Consider the following 18,509-nt stretch of genomic DNA (forward strand, 5'->3'; position numbering starts at 1 on the left):
GGAGAGTCAATTCAGCCCATCATTCCCGTAGAGCTATCCATTAGTCCCGCTCCCCTGCTTTCCATGTAGCCCTGCAATCTTTACCCTTTGCGTTTGAAATGTTACAGCATGGATCTTGCTCTTTCTCCTTGGCAGCTCCTCAGTTTTTTTAAAACTTGTAGGCCACACTATTCAATTGAGTTTAGCATCCTACAGATTTGTTCTGGAGAGAAAGGCTTCCACGAATTCAAGTCGTGGTGAGTTCTTCAGTTCTTCTTCAGTCCTGATGTCTTGGCTGGACTTAACATTTATTTTTAAATTTTTAAATAAATTTAGAGTACCCAATTTATTTTTTCCAATTAAGGGGCAGTCTAGCGTGGCCAATCCACCTAACCTGCACATCTTTGGGTTGTGAAGGTGAGACACACGCAGACACGGGGGGAATGTGCAAACTTCACGCGGACAGTGACCCAGGGCTGGGATCGAACCCGGGTCCTCGGCGCCGTGTGCCCTCTAGACTGGACTTTCATATGATCACTGACCAAATGACAGATTGTGTGGCATGGACTGAGATATTTGGCAGCTGCAATAAAGTAACATAGTTGAGACAGTGCCCAGGCACCGAGCTGTACAAGGAAGTGCGTGCGTGTGTGGTCCTTTGCCTGGCAGGCACCATTTGTCATTGTCAGGATTTGTGAGAAAATGTGTGCAGCAATCAGTAGTCTTACAGGGAAGCAGCTTGCACATTTTAATCTAAAGCAAGTTATTACTTGCTGCTCTGATGGTTGTGTACTTGCGACCAACATGTACTTTTCCATGTCTTGTGAAAAAAAGTTCTTAATTTGTGTTGTGATGTTGCATTTTTGTTGGAGCATGAGAATTTATAACAGCAGAATGAGCAAACCTCTTCGTAAAATTACATTGCGCCTTCTCACTGTATCAGGAGGATGGATTGGTCTTGGAGAAAATGCAGCTTGGATTTGCCAGAATGATACCTAAATTCAAGGGGTTAAATTGTGAGGAGAGATCGTCAGTTTAGTGGAGATTAGAGGGAGATGGTGGCATAGTGGTAATATCACTGAATTAGTAATCCAAGGCTCCAAGCTAATCCTCTGGGGGCATGGGCACAAATCCCACCCCAGCAGCTGGTGAAACCTAAATTCAATTAATAAAACCTGGGATTGAAAGCTACTCTCTGTAATGGTGACCATGAAATTATTATTGTCCATTATAATGTCCTTCAGGGAAGGAAATCTGCCATCCTGCTCTGACCTGGCCTATATTCTAGACTCACAACAATGTGGGTGACTCTTGACTGCTGTCTGAAATGGCTAAGCAAACCACTCAGTTCAAGGGCCATTGGGGATGGGCAACAAATGCCTTGCCAGTGACACCCACTTCCTATGAAAAAATAAACACATAAAAAATCCAGGGTTGTATTCCTGGAATGTAGAAGATGAAGTGATGACTTGATCAAAGTTTTCAACCTTTTTAAGGGAAACTGCAAGCATGGATAAATCAATTTAAGCTGGTAACGAGGCTCATTTAACACTTAACAAGAAGCAACATACACAGGGAGCCATTCTCTGCAAATAAAAGGAACGAGCTCCAGCCTTGCACCTTTTTTTGAATTGCCCGGGAGCTTGACGAGCCTATAGTTCCCAATTCCTTTCTCCGTGGCAATACCTCGGCCAATCAGAGTCAACTTGCCAACCATTCAGCACCCTGTTCCCCTATAATGTACATTGTTGTGATCGTTTGAAATTTGACATTCTTGTGTTTGTCCTGATAAGTACAGTACAGAGAGCCTTGGCAACATGTCTCTCTTTCGGTGATGTTCAGGTTCTGGACTACCAAGCAACTGTTTGTCACTTCAAACTGCTGATAGACTAAGCTTGGAAGCTAGCAAGCTAATTAAAAACCTTAATAACACTGGCAATAGATAACTGGCAGTTCAAGAATGGTCTTGTGTCTAAGTCAGTGACGTGAATACAAGCTCCATGGGCTTGTGATTTGCAATGTAGGTGTGCTCAACTTTTTTTTTTGTGGGATTTAAAAGCTAGATAGACGCGAGAAATTCTGAAGGAGGAAAACCAAACGTTGAGAGACACAAAATTTGGTGATTAATTTCTCAGATAGGCAAGGGTTTTGAGGAAAAGGGGCCTGATGATGCACTCAGCTGTAAATTGGGAATTGTATTTCCATAGAAATCTATAGAACCCCTAAAGTCAGAAGGAAGACATTCGGCCCTCCATTCGACCCTCCAAAGGAGCACTCAACCCTGGCCCACACCCCTGCCCTATCCCTGTAACCCGTGCACTGATAATGGCCAATCCACCTAACCTGAAAAGCATTTTTTAAAAATGAAAATCGCTTATTGTCACAAATAGGCTTCAAATGAAGTTACTGTGAAAAGCCCCTAGTTGCCACATTCCGGCGCCTGTTCGGGGAGGCTGGTATGGGAATTGAACCGTGCTGCTGGCCTGCCTTGGTCTGCTTTCAAAGCCAGCTATTTAGCCCTCTGCTAAACCAGCCCCAACCTACACATCTTTCGACTGTGGGAGGAAACCGGGGCACCCGGAGGAAACCCACGCAGATACAGGTAGGAAGTGCAAACTCTGCACAGACAGTCACCCAAGGCTGGAATTTAACCTGGGTCACTGGCGCTGTGAGGCAGCAGTGCTAGCCACTGTGCCAATGTGCCATCCAAATTTGAGAGAAATTGCCAAGGAACTAAAGAAGACTGGCATCTTGAGCTCATGTTAACAAAGACTGGGCTGCGATGATGAAAATGTAAAATGATCCTCTGAAAAACAAAAAGAAGTCCCCAAAAGTCAAAAGCATATTTTTTCTCCAAAAGAATACTCAAAAATATAAATTATTTTGACCCCTGGACCTGGCCTTGTTTCTGAACAAATCATTGAAGGTGGCAGGGCAGATTGAGAAGACTGTTAAAAGAAAACATATGGTATCCTTGGCTTTATAAATAGAAGCCTGGAGCACAAAGTCAAGAAAGTTATGTTGAGCCTTTATAAAACATTGATAAGGCCTCAGCTGAAGTATTGCATTTAATCCTGGATACCATACTTGTGGAAGGGTGAGTGTGCAAATGGGACTTAATAGAATGGTATCGGGGATGACTGACTTCTGGGGTGGGATTCTCCCCTACCCGGCGTGATGGGGGGTCCCGGCGTAGGGGAGTGGCGCCAACCACTCCGGGGTCGGGCCTCCCCAAAGGTGGGGAATTCCCCCCACCTTTGGGGGCTAGCCCCGTGCCGGAGCGGTTGGCACCAGAAGACTGGCGCAAAAAACCGGCGCCCCCGGCAGCGGGGCTGGCCGAAAGGCTTTCGCCAGTCGGCGCATGCGCCGGCAGTGACGTCAGCGGCCAGCTGCCGCTGACGTCACCACCGGCGCATGCGCGATGTGGGTTTCTCTTCCGCTTCCGCCATGGCGGAGGTTGTGGCGGCTGCAGAAGGAGAAATAGTGCACCCAGGGCACTGGCCCGGAGTCTGAGTGGGGGGCCCCGATCGCGGGCCAGGCCATCGTGGGGGCACCCCCCAGGGTTCGATCACCCCCTGCCCCACCCAGGACCCCGGGGCCCGCTCGCGCCGCTGATCCCGCCGTTACAGAGGTGGTTCAAACCTCGGCGGCGGGAGAGGCCTCCCAGCGGCGGGACTTCGGCCCATCCGGGCCGGAGAATCACCGCAGGGGCCTCGCCGATCGGAGTGGCGAGATTACCGCCACCGCCACTTCCCGGGTGGCGGAGAATCTCTGCCACGGCGGGGGCGGGATTTTCGGCGGCCCCAGGCGATTCTCCGACCCTGCTGGGGGTCGGAGAATTTCGCCCCTGATCTGTAATGTGACTTGAGAGCTGAGGTTATTCTTCTTGGAGCAGGGACGGCTAAGAGGTGTTGAAAATAGTGAATTGTTTTGATAAAGTAAATAAATAGAAACTTTACAGGGCCGGAAGGGTTACCACCCCAAAAGGACACCATTTTGGCCAATCAGTGATAGAAACACAGGCAGTATGAAGAAACCTTTTCACCGCGAGTTGTTGTGGGTATGCTGTCTGAAAGGATGGGGAAAGTAGGTTCCAAAGGGGATTGGATAAATACTTGAAGGAAATATATTTGCATGGCTGTGGAGAAAGAGCAGGGACTAATTGGGTAGCTTGGGAAAAGAGTCGATATGGGCACAATGGGGGCGAATGGTCTTCTGTGCTGTGTATTTATTTTGTAACCTTAATTTTGAGGCCTTGCCAAATTCTCTCTCTCCCTCCTGTGCTCCCCCCCTCACTGTCCTGGTCATTTTAAGTTTCTACACATTTAACTCATGGTTTGATCAGAATAACTTGATGCAGCCCTTATTATCTTCTACTCAGTTACCAGAGGCTGCTACAGACCATTGCTGTGCTGGAAGCCCAACGGGCCCAGGCTATCCAAGACTTGGAACGTTTGAGCAGACATCAGAAAGAAGGGATGAAGGAACCCATTGTGTTTGTGGAAAATCTCCAACAAAAGGTAGGTCATTAACAAGCCTTTAATAAGTGTGTTCTGTAATTCATTAGAGAATGTTATGGATCATTTTACTCACTGTTTGTATCTATTTTTCACTAAAATCCCACATGGTGATATAAATCAAGTTGTTTAGATAATTACAAATCCAATGAGTGAAGACTATCCTGCTGCCCAAGATACTTAAAAATGATTAACATGGGAAAAAAGAAGGGCTACCTTACGAGTGTAAAACTTGGTAGAGTGTGTGATCTGTAGGTGGATTGTGGGCCCAGACTCCTCCACCCCAGGACCGAATGCATAAACTAGACTGCAGGGATGGGCAAATACCTCATTGCCAGAAATACAGATGAATTGTTGGTCAGATGTGATGTGAAAGGTAGTCACCTGAGATCAAATGGGCTGAAGGGCTCTCTTTATCTGAGATTTCGGAGGATAGGCAATACCAGCAAGGCAATATTTATTATCCATTCATAATTAACATGAGGACATTAATAGACACAACACAATGAAACTGGAGTGAGACCAAGGTAGGGCTGGTGGGTTCTAACTATTGAAGGCATTACCGAACTATTTGAGCTTTTAACACAGCTTTTTAAAAAAAAAAAAATAATTTTTATTAAGATTTCGCAAAATATAAACAACAAACAATATTAACAAAACAACCATGGTAAAAACCCAAGAACAACACCCACCCAACTACAAAAGCAACTACAAAAACAAAAAAAAAGCAAACAACAAAAAGGAAAGAGATAACACCCGCCACATCCAACAAACCCATGTACACAATTCTCCCTCCCACCAAACCAAACCCCCACCCACCTGTGTTGCTGCTGCTGCCGGCCTATTTCCCTACCGTTCCGCCTGGAAGTCCAGGAAAGGCTGCCACTGCCTAAAGAACCCCTGTACTGATCCCCTCAGGGCAAATTTCACCTTCTCCAATTTGATGATCCACTGAAGAAGAATACTCCGCCGGGCTACTAGGGACGCAAAGGCCAGGGCACCGGCCTCTTTCGCCTCCTGCACTCCCGGCCCCACTGCAACCCCAGAAATTGCGAGTCCCCAGCCTGGCTTGACCCTGGATCCCACCACCCTCGTACCGTCCTTGCTACCCCCTTCCAAAACTCCTCCAGCGCTGGGTATGCCCAAAACATATGGGCGTGGTTTGCTGGGCTCCCCGAGCACCTAGCACACCTGTCTTCGCCCCCCACTTCTCCCCTATGCCGTCTCCATTGCCCCCAGATTTTGAGGGTAGCCGCCACCATCGAGCTCGTGGTATACCTCGTTGGAGGGAGCGGCAACGGCGCCGTTACCAGCGCCTCCAGGCTCGCGCCCGCACAGGACGCCATCTCCATCCTCTTCCATGCTGCCCCTTCCCCGTCCATTACCCACTTACGCACAATCGCTGCGTTGGCAGCCCCATAGTACCCACAGAGGTTGGGCAGCGCCAGCCCCCCCCTATCCCTGCCCCGCTCCAAGAACACCCTTCTCACTCTCGGAGTCCCATGCGCCCACACAAATCCCGTAATACTCCTGTTCACTCTCCTAAAAAAGGCCTTCGGGATAAGGATCGGAAGGCACTGGAACAGAAACAAAAACCTCGGGAGCACTGTCACCTTAACGGACTGCACCCTCCCCGCCAGTGACAGCGGTAACATATCCCACCTTTTGAACTCCTCCTCCATCTACTCCCCAACCTTGTGAGGTTGAGCTTGTGCAGGGCCCCCCAGCTCCCAGCCAGCTGGACTCCTAGGTACCTGAAGCTCTTACCTGCCTGCTTCAGTGGGAGCCTACCAATCCCCTCCTCCTGATCCCCGGGTGCACCACGAACAACTCGCTCTTGCCCAGGTTCAGCTTATACCCAGAGAAGCCCCCAAATTCGCTGAGAATCCTCATCACCTCTGGCATCCCCCCCCACCGGGTCCGCCACATACAGCAACAGGTCGTCCGCATACAGCGACACTCGATGCTCCTCCCCACCCCGCACCAGGCCCCTCCAGTTCCCTGACTCCCTCAGCGCCATGGCCAGGGGCTCAATTGCCAACGCAAAGAGCAAGGGGGACAGGGGACACCCCTGTCTCGTCCCCCGGTACAGCCGAAAGTACTCCGACCACCTCTTATTCGTGGCTACACTCGCCATCGGGGCAGCATAGAGCAACCTCACCCAACGGACAAACCCCTCCCCAAACCCAAACCTTTCCAATACCTCCCACAGATACCCCCACTCAACCCTATCAAAGGCCTTCTCCGCATCTTAACACAGCTTTTAATGGCCATTTTCTGGTGATCATTTATTGAATTCAGTTGTGCAGTGCACCATGATGGGGGGTTATGATATGCCCCTCTGAGTAGTCCAGTATCATAACCATTAGGCCCAGTATACCTATCTAAATACAGTCTTTAGCTGTCTCCTGTATGTGGAGATGAGATAGGTCTAGTGGGACTTTGTAGAGTTGATGTTGTTTCATGGTCGAAGCAATCCAGTGACAGCAAAACATTTTCCTCTTCAGACCCGTGACTTTGCCTCCTGTGACCCACTTTGTCACGACTGAAGGAAGCAGCTTGACTGAACTGCACTACAGTATCAGACAAGTGGTCAAAAGCTGGAGAAACCTGCCCTGCAAATGGGTGGAGGAAATATGTGGTCGGATCTAGAGTTCAGTCTTTTAAGAAATTTCTAGGAAACCTTAACAGCAATCTGAAATGGAGAAATAAATTTGCTAAATAATTTTCATAGAATATGGCATGGACGGCCTTTTGGCCCATCGTGTCTTTGCCGACATTTTAGTCCCATTTCCCTGTTGTTTTCCAATTTTCTATTCCAAGTAGGTATCCAATTCCCTTTTAGAAGCTCTGTTGAATCTGCTTCCATCGCCCTCTCAGACGGTGCATTCCAGACAGTAACTGGCTGTGTAAGATTTTTTTAAAATTGCACTTCTTCTCTGATTCGTTTTGCCAATTATCGAAAATCTGTGATCTGTGGTTATTGACCCTTCTTCCAGTGGGAACAGTTTCTCTCTACCTACTCATAATCTCCATCACTTTTTCTGAGCACTTGTTTGACAAAAAGCTATTAGAAAGAAAATCTGATACACTGAATGTGGATGGATTTTTTTAATGCTTCAAACTGGCCTGTAATATAGGTTGACATGGGTTTCCCATGCCCGCAAAGAGTGGTTCAGCTGCCTCCGATCCCGTGGGACCATTATACGTCTGGGCTAGGAAATTTTGAGAAAGAATACAGAAATAAGAAACACAACACACGGAGGTTAAAACTCGTCTTTGACAAAGGTACTTGTTTGTCTCTCTAATTTGTTCTTTATTCAGTTTGCCATGAGAGCTCTTCGGATCTTGACGTTGATAAATAAAAGCTATTGATAAATTTCCTTCAACTAAATATTAGGAAAACAGTGTACGTTGTTTTTGGTCTCTGCCACAAACTCCACTCCTTAGCTGCCAACTCCATCCCACTCCCTGATAACGGACTGAGGCTGAATCCGACAGCGGCACAGTGGTTAGCTGCTCACAGAGCTAAGGACCCAGGTTCGATTCAGGCCTTGGGTGACTGTGTGGAGTTTGCACATTCTCCCAGTCTGCATTGGGTTCCTCCCAGGGGCTCCGGTTCACCCCCACAGACCAAAAATGTGCAGTTAAGTTGATTGGCCATGTTAAAGATTACCCCTAATGTCCAAAGATGTGCAGGTTAGGTGGGGTTATGGGGATGGGGCAGGGGAATGGGCCACGGTCGAGTGCTCTTTTGGAGGGTTTATACAGACTCGATGGGATAAATGGCCTCCTGCACTGTAGGGATTCTATGACTTGCAACCGTGGCATTACTTTTGACTCCCAAGATGAACTTCCGACCAGTTACCCGCACCAATAGTAAGGCCGCCTCATAACATTGTCTGACCATGTGCTGCTTCTGCTCACCTGGTGTTGAAATCCGCAACTGTGCCTTTGTTACCGTTAGACTTGATTATTCTAACACGCTCGTGCCTGGCTGCCCACATTCTACCCTCCATAAACATCAGCTCATCCAAACCTCTGCTGCTCATGTTCTTACTCACACCAGTCACCCCTGGTGCTAGCCCACCAACACTGGCTGTGCAATTCCCTCTCCCTAAACCTCTTTATCTCACATGCCCCCTGGAAGATGCTGTTTAAACCTACCTCTTTTATCAAGCTTTTGGTCATCTGCCCTAAGATTTCCTCACGTGGCTAAGCGTCAGATCTGGTTTTAGAGTGTCGCTATCAAACGCACTGGGGTGTTTTGTTATGTTAGAGGAGCAGAGGTTTCCTTTTGCAAGTATAAGTTTAGTCCTTTTTAAGAACTTGTATTTTGTTTTATTTGGAGATTCTCAAATTTTGTTTAATATCTGAAAGTTTTCTCGGCTGGGCTAGGTTTGCCTGTGAGACCAAAAAGTCCCATGGATTCCAAGAAGGATGTGGAGTCATCATCTTCCTCTTTTTACTCTTCAATGTTGCCTTCAAGCGATGCCCCCGAAGTAATGCTAAACAGCCGAGCGCAGGTGAGAAAATGTTTCCAGGGAAATGATGAAAATTAATGAATTTGATGCAATATTTTAATCAACACTATCATAAACTGTTTTTAAAGATGCAAGTTTAAAGTTAGTACAAAGTGGCTTCAGGCTCACACCAGCACTAAACTCACGTAGCACTCATGTAGCACAAGTCGGATATTAAGGCCTAAATTGACTGAGAGTCTTGATTTGACGGTCGATTGAACATTGTCTCTTGAGTTCATACTTATTTCCTCTCATTAAACCAGTGACGAGGAAAATTGCTTTTCGGCCGCACTACAATTTTACAGTGCAGTATGCGCCCCTCGGTCCTGCAATGTCCTTTTTTTAGGAAAAAGGACTCCAATCTATAAGGACAATTGGTAAATTTCCCTCACTCTGCTTAACTGGACAGCTGCTGTGTTGGGGCGTGAGCAATGATGTGCTAATCAGATACGTTCTATTAACGTCAAATCAGAGGTGATCTGACAAAAGCAATGACATGACAGATGGAAATGATTTCCTCCTGCTCATGGGGAGCAATCTTAAAGTTGACCTAAGCATGTTCATAAGTAGATTCATCTCGTATTGAAATGTGCTTGGGAACTCTCAGTCCCAGATGTTGACCCGCAGTGAGAAAACTACCCTATTTTGGCATTAAATGGTTCGGTAGGAGTGAACAAAGATGAACAAGGAAAGTACAGCACAGGAACAGGCCCTTTGGCCCTCCAGCCCGTGCCGACCATGCTGCCCAACTAAACTACAATCTTCTACACTTCCTGGGTCCGTATCCCTCTATTCCCATCCTATTCATGTATTTGTCAGGATGCCCCTTAAATGTAAAGAACAAATAATAATAGCTTATTGTCACAAGTGGGCTTCAAATGAAGTTACTGTGAAAAGCCCCTAGTCGCCACATTCCAGCGCCTGTTCGGGGGTCTGGTACAGGAATTGAACCCACGCTGCTGGTCTTGTTCTGCATTGCAAGTCAGCTGTCTTAGACTACTGTGCTAAACCACCCTTCAAACTGCTGAACCACCCTTCAAGTGAAGGTAGATTGAGCTAAGATTTCCTCTTGCATTCTTGACAGAGCAAAATTGTAAGCGGGTTATAAAGAAAGGATGTGCATTGTCACTGCCTATTGCACATCTGAAATCTTACCCATTGTTGGAGCAAAGCACAGGGAATTGTACTGTCTAACCAACAATGAGGTGCTTGAAATGGGAGCATATTATCAAGGCTAAGATCACTCAAAAAAAAAAGAGACTAAAATAAGCAGCTGAAGCAGTGATGTACATTAAATAGTGCAGATTAAGATTCCTTGATTTTAAACATTTGTTTTCCATATTTGTATTTTTGTCATAGTACATAGAATTTAAATAACAGAAGCAGGCCCCTTGCCCCACATGAGCAAATGCTTCAGGGACATGAAGCAAGATGAGGCTTGAATTGGCATCTGTACGGAGTTTAAAAAAGAAAATTTAGAGTACCCGATTCTTTTTTTTTCAATTAAGGGCCAATCCACCTAGCCTGCACATCTTGGGGTTGTGAGACCCACGCAGACACACTGAGAATGTGCAAACTCCACACAGTGACCCAGGGCCGGGCTCGAACCCGGGTCCTCAGCGCTGTGCGGCTGCAGTCCTAATCACTGCCCCACCGAGCCGCCCCGACATCGTATGGAGTAATGTGTCTCTGCATCTGTAAATTATTTGCATGGAGTCACGGATATTGAGCAGTGATCATAATTGTTAACTTCAGATTTTGGTAATCCCAGCAAATTTTTGGCAGTAAAAGTGTTTGAAAGTATTCACACATTATTCTCATTGTCCCCATCTGTATATTCCAGTCTGTCGCAACCCGTGCGCTCACTGCAATGAATACTAATTATTCACAGAATTGTTCCAAGATGTATCTCCATAAGTGGAATTTAATTCCACACAAAAGTAGAAATGTTACTCGCCAATCAGGGGCGCAGTGCTGTCTTGTGTCACTGCAGTGCTCCATCTGCTGATTGTAACCAACAACCCTCTTCATTTCCATCAAAGAACAAAGAAAAGTACAGCACAGGAACAGGCCGTTCGGCCCTCCAAGCTTGCGCTGACCATGCTGCCCATCTAAACTAAAATCTTCTGCACTTAGGGGTCCGTATCCCTCTATTCCCATCTTATTCATGTATTTGTCAAGATGCCCCTTAAATGTCACTATCGTCCCTGCTTCCACCACCTCCTCCGGCAGCGAGTTCCAGGCACCCACTACCCTCTGTGTAAAAAAAAAACTTGCCTCGTACATCTCCTCTAAACCTTGCCACTCACACCTTAAACCTATGCTCCCTAGTAATTGATCCCTCTACCCTGGGAAAAAGCCTCTGACTATCCACTCTGTCTATGCCCCTCATAATTTTGTAGACCTTTATCAGTTCACCCCTCAACCTCCGTCGTTCCAGTGAGAACAAACCAAGTTTATTCAACCTCTGCTCATAGCTAATGCCCTCCATACCAGGCAATGTCCTGGTAAATCTCTTCTGCACCCTCTGCAAAGCCTCCACATCATTCTGGTAGTGTGGCGATCAGAATTGAACACATCGTTAGCTCACCATTAGTATTGGCGAGTCATCCAATATAGCATCATCTACAAAGCTGACCTGAAAACTGGATTAAAGCTTGTTTCATTTTGCTGTATGGGCTAGCTATCCCTGTTTTCTATTTGTAAGCAGGACACACAATGAGGTTAGTGCTAGGATCAGCAAGCATGAACTTCAAATTGAGTTCCAGGTTCGCCTTACAGGAGTATCTATCTGTGGGAATGCATCCGGGAGAATTTACAATGCCTTTTACGTTAGATCTTCGGTTTTGGTTTCAAGTGACAGTGTGTCTAAATCTTGGAGGCTGTAATTCCTGTTGGCCTTCGGATATGCTGGAAAGACAACTTCAGTTAAGGAAATGGGAAATATTTCATTTTATGTAAAGATACACTTTATTCTAAAAGGGAGCCACGTTTTCACAGTTAAAAGGAGACAGGGCCTGAGAAAATCTCAGCTGTTTATCTTTTGTAGAGCAAGAGAGCGAGAGTTGTGTGACATCTCGAGATCTCTGACCATCTCAAAGTGTTTTACAGTTAATGAGCCAACAATTCTCAAACCCCCTGCAGAGCCCCATAACTCATACTTTATCTTCTCCAACCACAGGAAGTCGCACAGGTCACCCAACCAAGCCGCTACCCCGGTGGCGATGCCAACCGCCACTCCAGTAAAATTCGCCGCCGTGCAATCAGAGAGGTGAAGGCCACAGCATCGGCCTTCCTTCTCTCCATGAGCTCTGGCTCCTCTGAAACCCCAAGTATCGCCACCAAAGGGTCCGGGTCCACCTCCTCCTCCATTGAGAAGTAGATGTTGGCCAGTACACAGCGGACAACTTTTGTGTTGCTCTTTCTCATCTGAAAGATGGTTCCCCCAGTTGTGCAGCATGCTCAGAGTGCCAGGTTAGAAGATGTGCTCAAGTCTGGGAACTGAAGCTTGAACACCCGACCTTCTGACTCACGGGATACTAACTGAGCCATTGGCTCACACTGTGGAGACCGTTTCTTGTCTTCAGAAATAAATGTATATTCTAAGCTACTGATTGCTAGTTTGCACCACCATCTGTTATCCACTTTTCTCCTGTTGAGACGTAGAGCGGCATGGTGACATAGTGGTTAGCACGGCTGCCTCACAGTACCAGGGACCCAGGTTCAATTCTGGCCTTGGGTGACTGTCTTTGTGGAGTTTGCAGTTTCTCCCCTTGTCTGCGTGGGTTTCCTCCCACATTCCAATCATGTACAGGTTAGGTGGATTGGCCTTTCTAAATTACCCCTTAGTGTCCAAAAGGTTAGGTTGGGTTACAGGGATTAGGTGGAGGCGTGGGCTTAAGTAGGGTACTCTTTCCAAGGGCCAGTGCAAACTCGATGGGCCGAATGGCCTCCTTCTGCACTATAGGGATTCTATGAGATCAGGGCTGTCCTTGCGAGTGAGACAGATGCTTCCAGGTTCTCATCAAGCCTTTCTTGTACAGAAAAAAACCTTTCACTTGTGCTTTATGACTCAAGTGAAAAATACCTTTAGAAAAGTTGGGATATTCTGTCAATTGTATTTCTCTACTATTTAGTAAAGTTATCATTTCTTATGTATGTCTGAAATTGTGACTTTATTCGGTGACCTGATTTGCATGCGCTTGTCATGCACTGGCAGATTCTGGAAACACCCAAATAAATTTTGGAACTGAGCAGTGGAAAATAAAATCTTGTACAGTTTTGCCATCATTGTTTGTGCCTCAATTCCTCCAAATCTAGCCTCTTGCGTACCCCCGAGTCTTGTTGCTCTACCATTGGTGGTCGTGCCATCATCTCCAGGATCTGTGCTGTAAAACTATGACTTTAAAACATTCCTTTTGAGATGCTTCTTAAAACCCAACTCTTTGGCTAAATCTTTGGTCAGCTCCCCCAACTTCATCTTCTGTGGCTCAGTATCAAATTTTAGATACACTTTTGTGAGGCATCTTGGGATGTTTTACGATTTTAAAAGCACTTTTTGTAAATACAAACTGTTGTTGCTTTGGACATTTCTTTTGTTGTATAATGCAGAAACATTTAATTTTTCCTACAGGTGTGGCATATGTTGTTTGAAATAATTTATGTCCTGAAAATCTAGAAGCTGAAAACTTGGCTTCGTTAAGATAGTGGGGGGAGGGGGGTTGGATTCTTTATGGGAATAACTTGTCACACCTCAAATTGAATATTGTGCCTTTACTAATTCAACCTTGACAGTGGTCATTTTCACTGCTTTATTCTGGAAAAACAGAAGTGGTGTCTGATTTTATTTTTACGTCAACCGTTTCAGGTAATAAGAGGAAGGATCTGTGATGACTCCAAGTCAGAAACATTTAACCAGCTGTGGAGTGTAGAAGAACAGGTAAACTTTCCATTCTCACTACAAAATAAATTGGATTCGAGCAGGATGAAACATGAAGCTCCTGGAGTGGGAAAAGACCACCCATTCTGCCTGTTCAACTGCATCTGTAGTCCGGGCCATGTTTTGGGATCTCAACTTGAAACTTTCAGCGCTTCACTCTGCATTGAATCAAGAATATGAGCAGTTCCTTTTTACGGAGAGTATTTTGCTTCAGTCAGTGAAGGGTTATTCCATAAAGTTTCGGGCATTAAGGTATTCCTTCAGAAGGGATGTGACATGAGGAGAGTCAGTTTTATTTGAAGAAAAGCTGGGCTACCTGTCCTGTGTCTGGGAAGTAGAGGGGTAAAAGTTAAAAGTAAGATCTTAAAAATAAGAAGAGATGTTTTTATTAACTAATAAGCTATGAGATATTTGCCCTACAGGCATATATGAACGGAACATCCGAAAGATTTCATTGAACAATCCACTTGTCAGAGGGAATGACAAGGTATTGGAGGTGTTGGTAGGCTTCAAAGTGGACAAATATCCAGGTCCGGATGAATTGGGTACCAGAAGGGGAGGCAAAGAAGAGATTGCAGGGATTCCGAACCAAATTTTTAATTCCTCTCTGGCCAAGGGGAAGGTGCCAGAGGACTGGAGAACTGCTAATGTGGTCCCGTTATTTAAGAAAACTTGTAGAGATAAGCCAGGGAGTTGTAGAACAGCGAATCTCATGTCAGTGGTAGGGGAACAATTGGAGAAAATTCTGAAGGAAGGAATCTATATCCACTTGGAGAGGCAAGGTTTGATCAGGAATAGTCAGCATTGCTTTGTCAGAGAGAAGTCATGCCTAACAAATTTGATTGAATTTTTTGAACTTGTGACCAGGTGTGTAGATGAATACAGTGCAGTTGATGTAGTTTACATGGATTTCAGCAAAGCCTTTCACAAGGTTCCACATGGGAGACTTACAAAGAAGGAAAATGCACATGGGGATTCAGCTGGATTCCGGATTGGTTTAGCTGTAGGAGACAGAGGGTGATGACAGATGGCTTTAGTAACTGGAAGCCAGTGTCCAGTGGAGTATCACAGGGATCTGTGCTGGGCCCCCGATTATTTGTCATTTATAAAAACGGCATTGATGACTATGTGGGGCGGGGTAGGATCAGTAAGTTTGCTGATGACACAAAGATTGGCCGGGTGATGCTGAGAGTCTTGGGTTACAGGAAGATATAGACAGGATGGTCAAATAGGCAGAAAAGTGGCAGATGGAATGTAACCCTGAAAAGTATGAGGTGTAATGAAGGTCTAATGTGACAAGGGAGAATTCAGTGAATGGCCTGACACTGGGAAGTTCTGAGGCACAAAGGGACCTTGGAGTGTTTGTCCATAGATCTCTGAAGGCAGAAGGGCAGGTTAATAGGGTAGTGAAAAAGGCCTATGTCTTTATCAAGCAAGGCATAAATTACAAAAGCTGGGAGGTCATGTTGAAGTTGTATAGAGCTTTGGTGAGGCCGCAGCTGGAGTACTGTGTGCAATTCTGGTCGCCACATTATACGAAGGATGTGATTGCACTGGATGGGGCGATTCACCAGGATGTTGCCTGGGATTGAACATTTAAGTTGTGAAGAGAGGTTGGATAGGCTTGGGTTGTTTTCGCTGGAGCAGAGAAGACTGAGGGGTGACCTGATTGAGGTGTAGAAGATTATGGGGGTGTGGATAGGGAGCAACTGTTTCCCTTAGTTGAGGGGTCAGTTATGAGGGGTCACAAGTTAAAGGTATGGGGCAGGAGGTTTAGGGGGGATTTGAGGAAAAACATTTTTACCCAGAGGGTGGGGACGGTCTATAATGCACTGCCTGGGAGGGTGGGAGAGGCGGGTTGCCTCACATCCTTTAAAAATACCTGGATGAGCACTTGGCCCGTCATAACATTCAAGGCAATGGACCAAGTGCTGGCAAATGGGATTAGGTAGACAGGTCAGGTGTTTTTCATGCGTCAGTACAGACTCGATGGGCCAAAGGGACTCTTCTGCTCTGTATTTTCTGGGATTAATTACCTTGTTTTCGCAATTATTTTAACTAACAAATTTAACATAAGCTTGAAACACAAATATCTAAACTCTCAATTATGGTACTCAAAAACATTACTTGACAAAAAATATTCCTTTTCACAATGAATTAATTTTAATTTGCTTCACTTGGCTTGAATTTAGTTTAATTAGCTTTACAACTTTTACCAAATGATTTTTATTGATCATTCTCCACATCTTTAGGCTCAAAATTAAGGGTTATGGTGTTTGGGCCGGAAAGTGGAGCTGAGTCCACAAAAGATCAGCCATGATCTCATTGAATGGCGGAGCAGGCTCGAGGGGCCAGATGGCCTACTCCTGCTCCTAGTTCTTATGTTCTTATGTTCTAAAATCCTCAGGATCAAAATCTACATGTTACACTTATTTCCTCGCTGTTAATACTGTGAATATTTCATCATCAGGGTCTACCTGCATTTTCAGTGTCACTGTCTACATTTTCAGTCTTTGTTGAAACATTTATTATTTCACAGTAAACCATACGCTCCTGCTTCCTGGGCCAAAATAAAGAGATTTGTTGGCAATTCTATTCAGCAGTTATATTTTCTGACCTATTTCAAGTAATATTTCAATTTGGTGTTCCCATAAGAAGAACACTCAGTGGCTCAGGTAGCCCACTTTTAGGGTGACAATGGGTGCCACCACGCCCAACCCCCCCCCCCCCCCCTTCCACACATACATTCACACACACACACACACTTACCTCTTCTTGGCAAAACTGCCACGAGAGCAGTGTTCTGGCCAAACATCTCTGTCTACCCAGTAGTTCTAACATCTGTTTTCTGTTCATCATTACGTGACTTCAGTTAGCAATTTCCAAATTGGCTCGCTGTCAATGGAGCCCAGCCTGAGGGAAAGAACTTTGAGCTAGAATTGTGATTCAGTTTTGACGGCAGTTTGAGTCCTACCATTGTTAATGGTAGGTACGTCCTTCTGGTAGATTAGCAGCAGTGTAAAAGCAGTTATGTGTCAGACACTGACTGTTTTGCCCCAGCTGCCCCCTCTGTGGTTGCCCAGCAGTCCCCCCAGGCTCTACTCGCCAACGATTGTAGGCTGCTGCTTTCACTCTTGAATGTTTTACATTTAGAGTTTAAAAACAAAAATAAAAATGGGGTGCTTATCAAGCACTTCTCAGTGTGCTTGTTCTAGCTTGGGAGCTTTGGTTGGTAAAATCTGCACTGAGGAACAGAGACCAGGAAGGTGTTGGCATTGATCCACATGCTGTCCTGCATATTTCAGGTTCTCTCAGCTGATTGGCAGTAAGGGAACGCTATCACAGGGCTAAAGAGAAATATTAGAATAATTCTCCCAATCCCGGTTGCTATTCAGTGTCTGGAAATTGCAGTGTATTGAAGATAGGGTCAAGTTTTGCCTTGAAGCCTGCCCCTTGCTGACAGTCGGTGGCACATCTGTTGATCTGCTCCCTACCACATTGAGGGGGAAACAAACTTACATCTACCTGTGCAAATGTTATGGGAGTATACCGGTTATGTTACTGGACTAGTAATTCAGAGGCCCAGACTAATAATCTAGGCAATATGAAAATTTGAAATTCAATTTTTTTTTTAATTGGAATTTAAAAGTGATGTTCGTCGCAATGATGAGAAACTGGCACAGTGGTTAGCACTGCTGCCTCACAGCCCCCGGAACCCATGTTCGATTCTGACCTCGCGTGACTATCTGTGTAGAGTTTGCATGTTTTCCCCGTGTCCGTGTGGGTTTCCTGCCAGTGCTTCGGGTTCCTCCCATAGTCCAAAGACGCGCAGGCTAGGTGGATTGGCCTTGCTAAAATTGCCCTTGCTGTCCCAGCGGTTGGGTGGGGTAATGGGGATAGCACAGGGGATAGGGCCTGTGAAGGGTGCTCGTTTGAAGGGTCAGTGCAGACGTGATGGGTCGAATGGCCTCCTTCTGCATTGTAGGGATTCTATGATGATACATTAACACATGGACAACACAATGTAGTTGGCTCATCTTTTCACTTTTTGCACCGCAATACTCTCATATCTCTGATCTACTGCCAATACCATATTCTGTGTCTGATTCCTGATCATCAGGAAGATCATGGGTGAAAGCTTCCATCAAGCGTCTTGTATCACTAACTTTCGGAGCACTGCTCCTTCCTCAGGTGAATGAAGAGGTAAGTTCCAGAAACATATATATAGACAAAGTCAAAGATGCAAGATGATACTTTGAATGCGAGCCGTTGCAGGTAATTAAGTCTTTACAGATCCAGAGGGAGGGATTATCCCTCTCTCTGGATCTGTGATTATCCCTCTTTCTGGATCTGTAAAGTCTTAATTACCTGCAAATGCTCGCATTCAAAGTATCATCTTGCATCTTTGAATTTGTCTATATATATGTTTCTGGAACCTACCTCTTCATTCACCTGAGGAAGGAGCAGTGCTCCGAAAGCTAGTGATTCGAAACAAACTGTTGGACTTTAATCTGATGTTGTAAGACTTCTTACTGTGCTCACCCCAGTCCA

General features: G+C 45.6%; 1 protein-coding gene across 3 annotated transcripts in view; it reads left to right on the forward strand.

Moving 5' to 3' along the window:
• zzz3 (zinc finger, ZZ-type containing 3) overlaps positions 1 to 18,509 on the forward strand; it is a 148,020-nt gene that overhangs the window by 103,920 nt on the left and 25,591 nt on the right. For 2 of the 3 annotated variants that reach the window (XM_038793754.1, XM_038793755.1), the window contains exons 3-6: positions 4,361 to 4,499; positions 7,637 to 7,784; positions 8,877 to 9,022; positions 13,887 to 13,958. In XM_038793754.1, coding sequence (XP_038649682.1) covers positions 4,361 to 4,499; positions 7,637 to 7,784; positions 8,877 to 9,022; positions 13,887 to 13,958 — 505 coding nt within the window. The remainder of the gene's footprint in view (positions 1 to 4,360; positions 4,500 to 7,636; positions 7,785 to 8,876; positions 9,023 to 13,886; positions 13,959 to 18,509) is intronic. The other variant, XM_038793756.1, reaches the window with a different exon arrangement.

This window comes from Scyliorhinus canicula, chromosome 4 (assembly GCF_902713615.1).
Source record: "Scyliorhinus canicula chromosome 4, sScyCan1.1, whole genome shotgun sequence".
Taxonomy (NCBI): domain Eukaryota; kingdom Metazoa; phylum Chordata; class Chondrichthyes; order Carcharhiniformes; family Scyliorhinidae; genus Scyliorhinus; species Scyliorhinus canicula.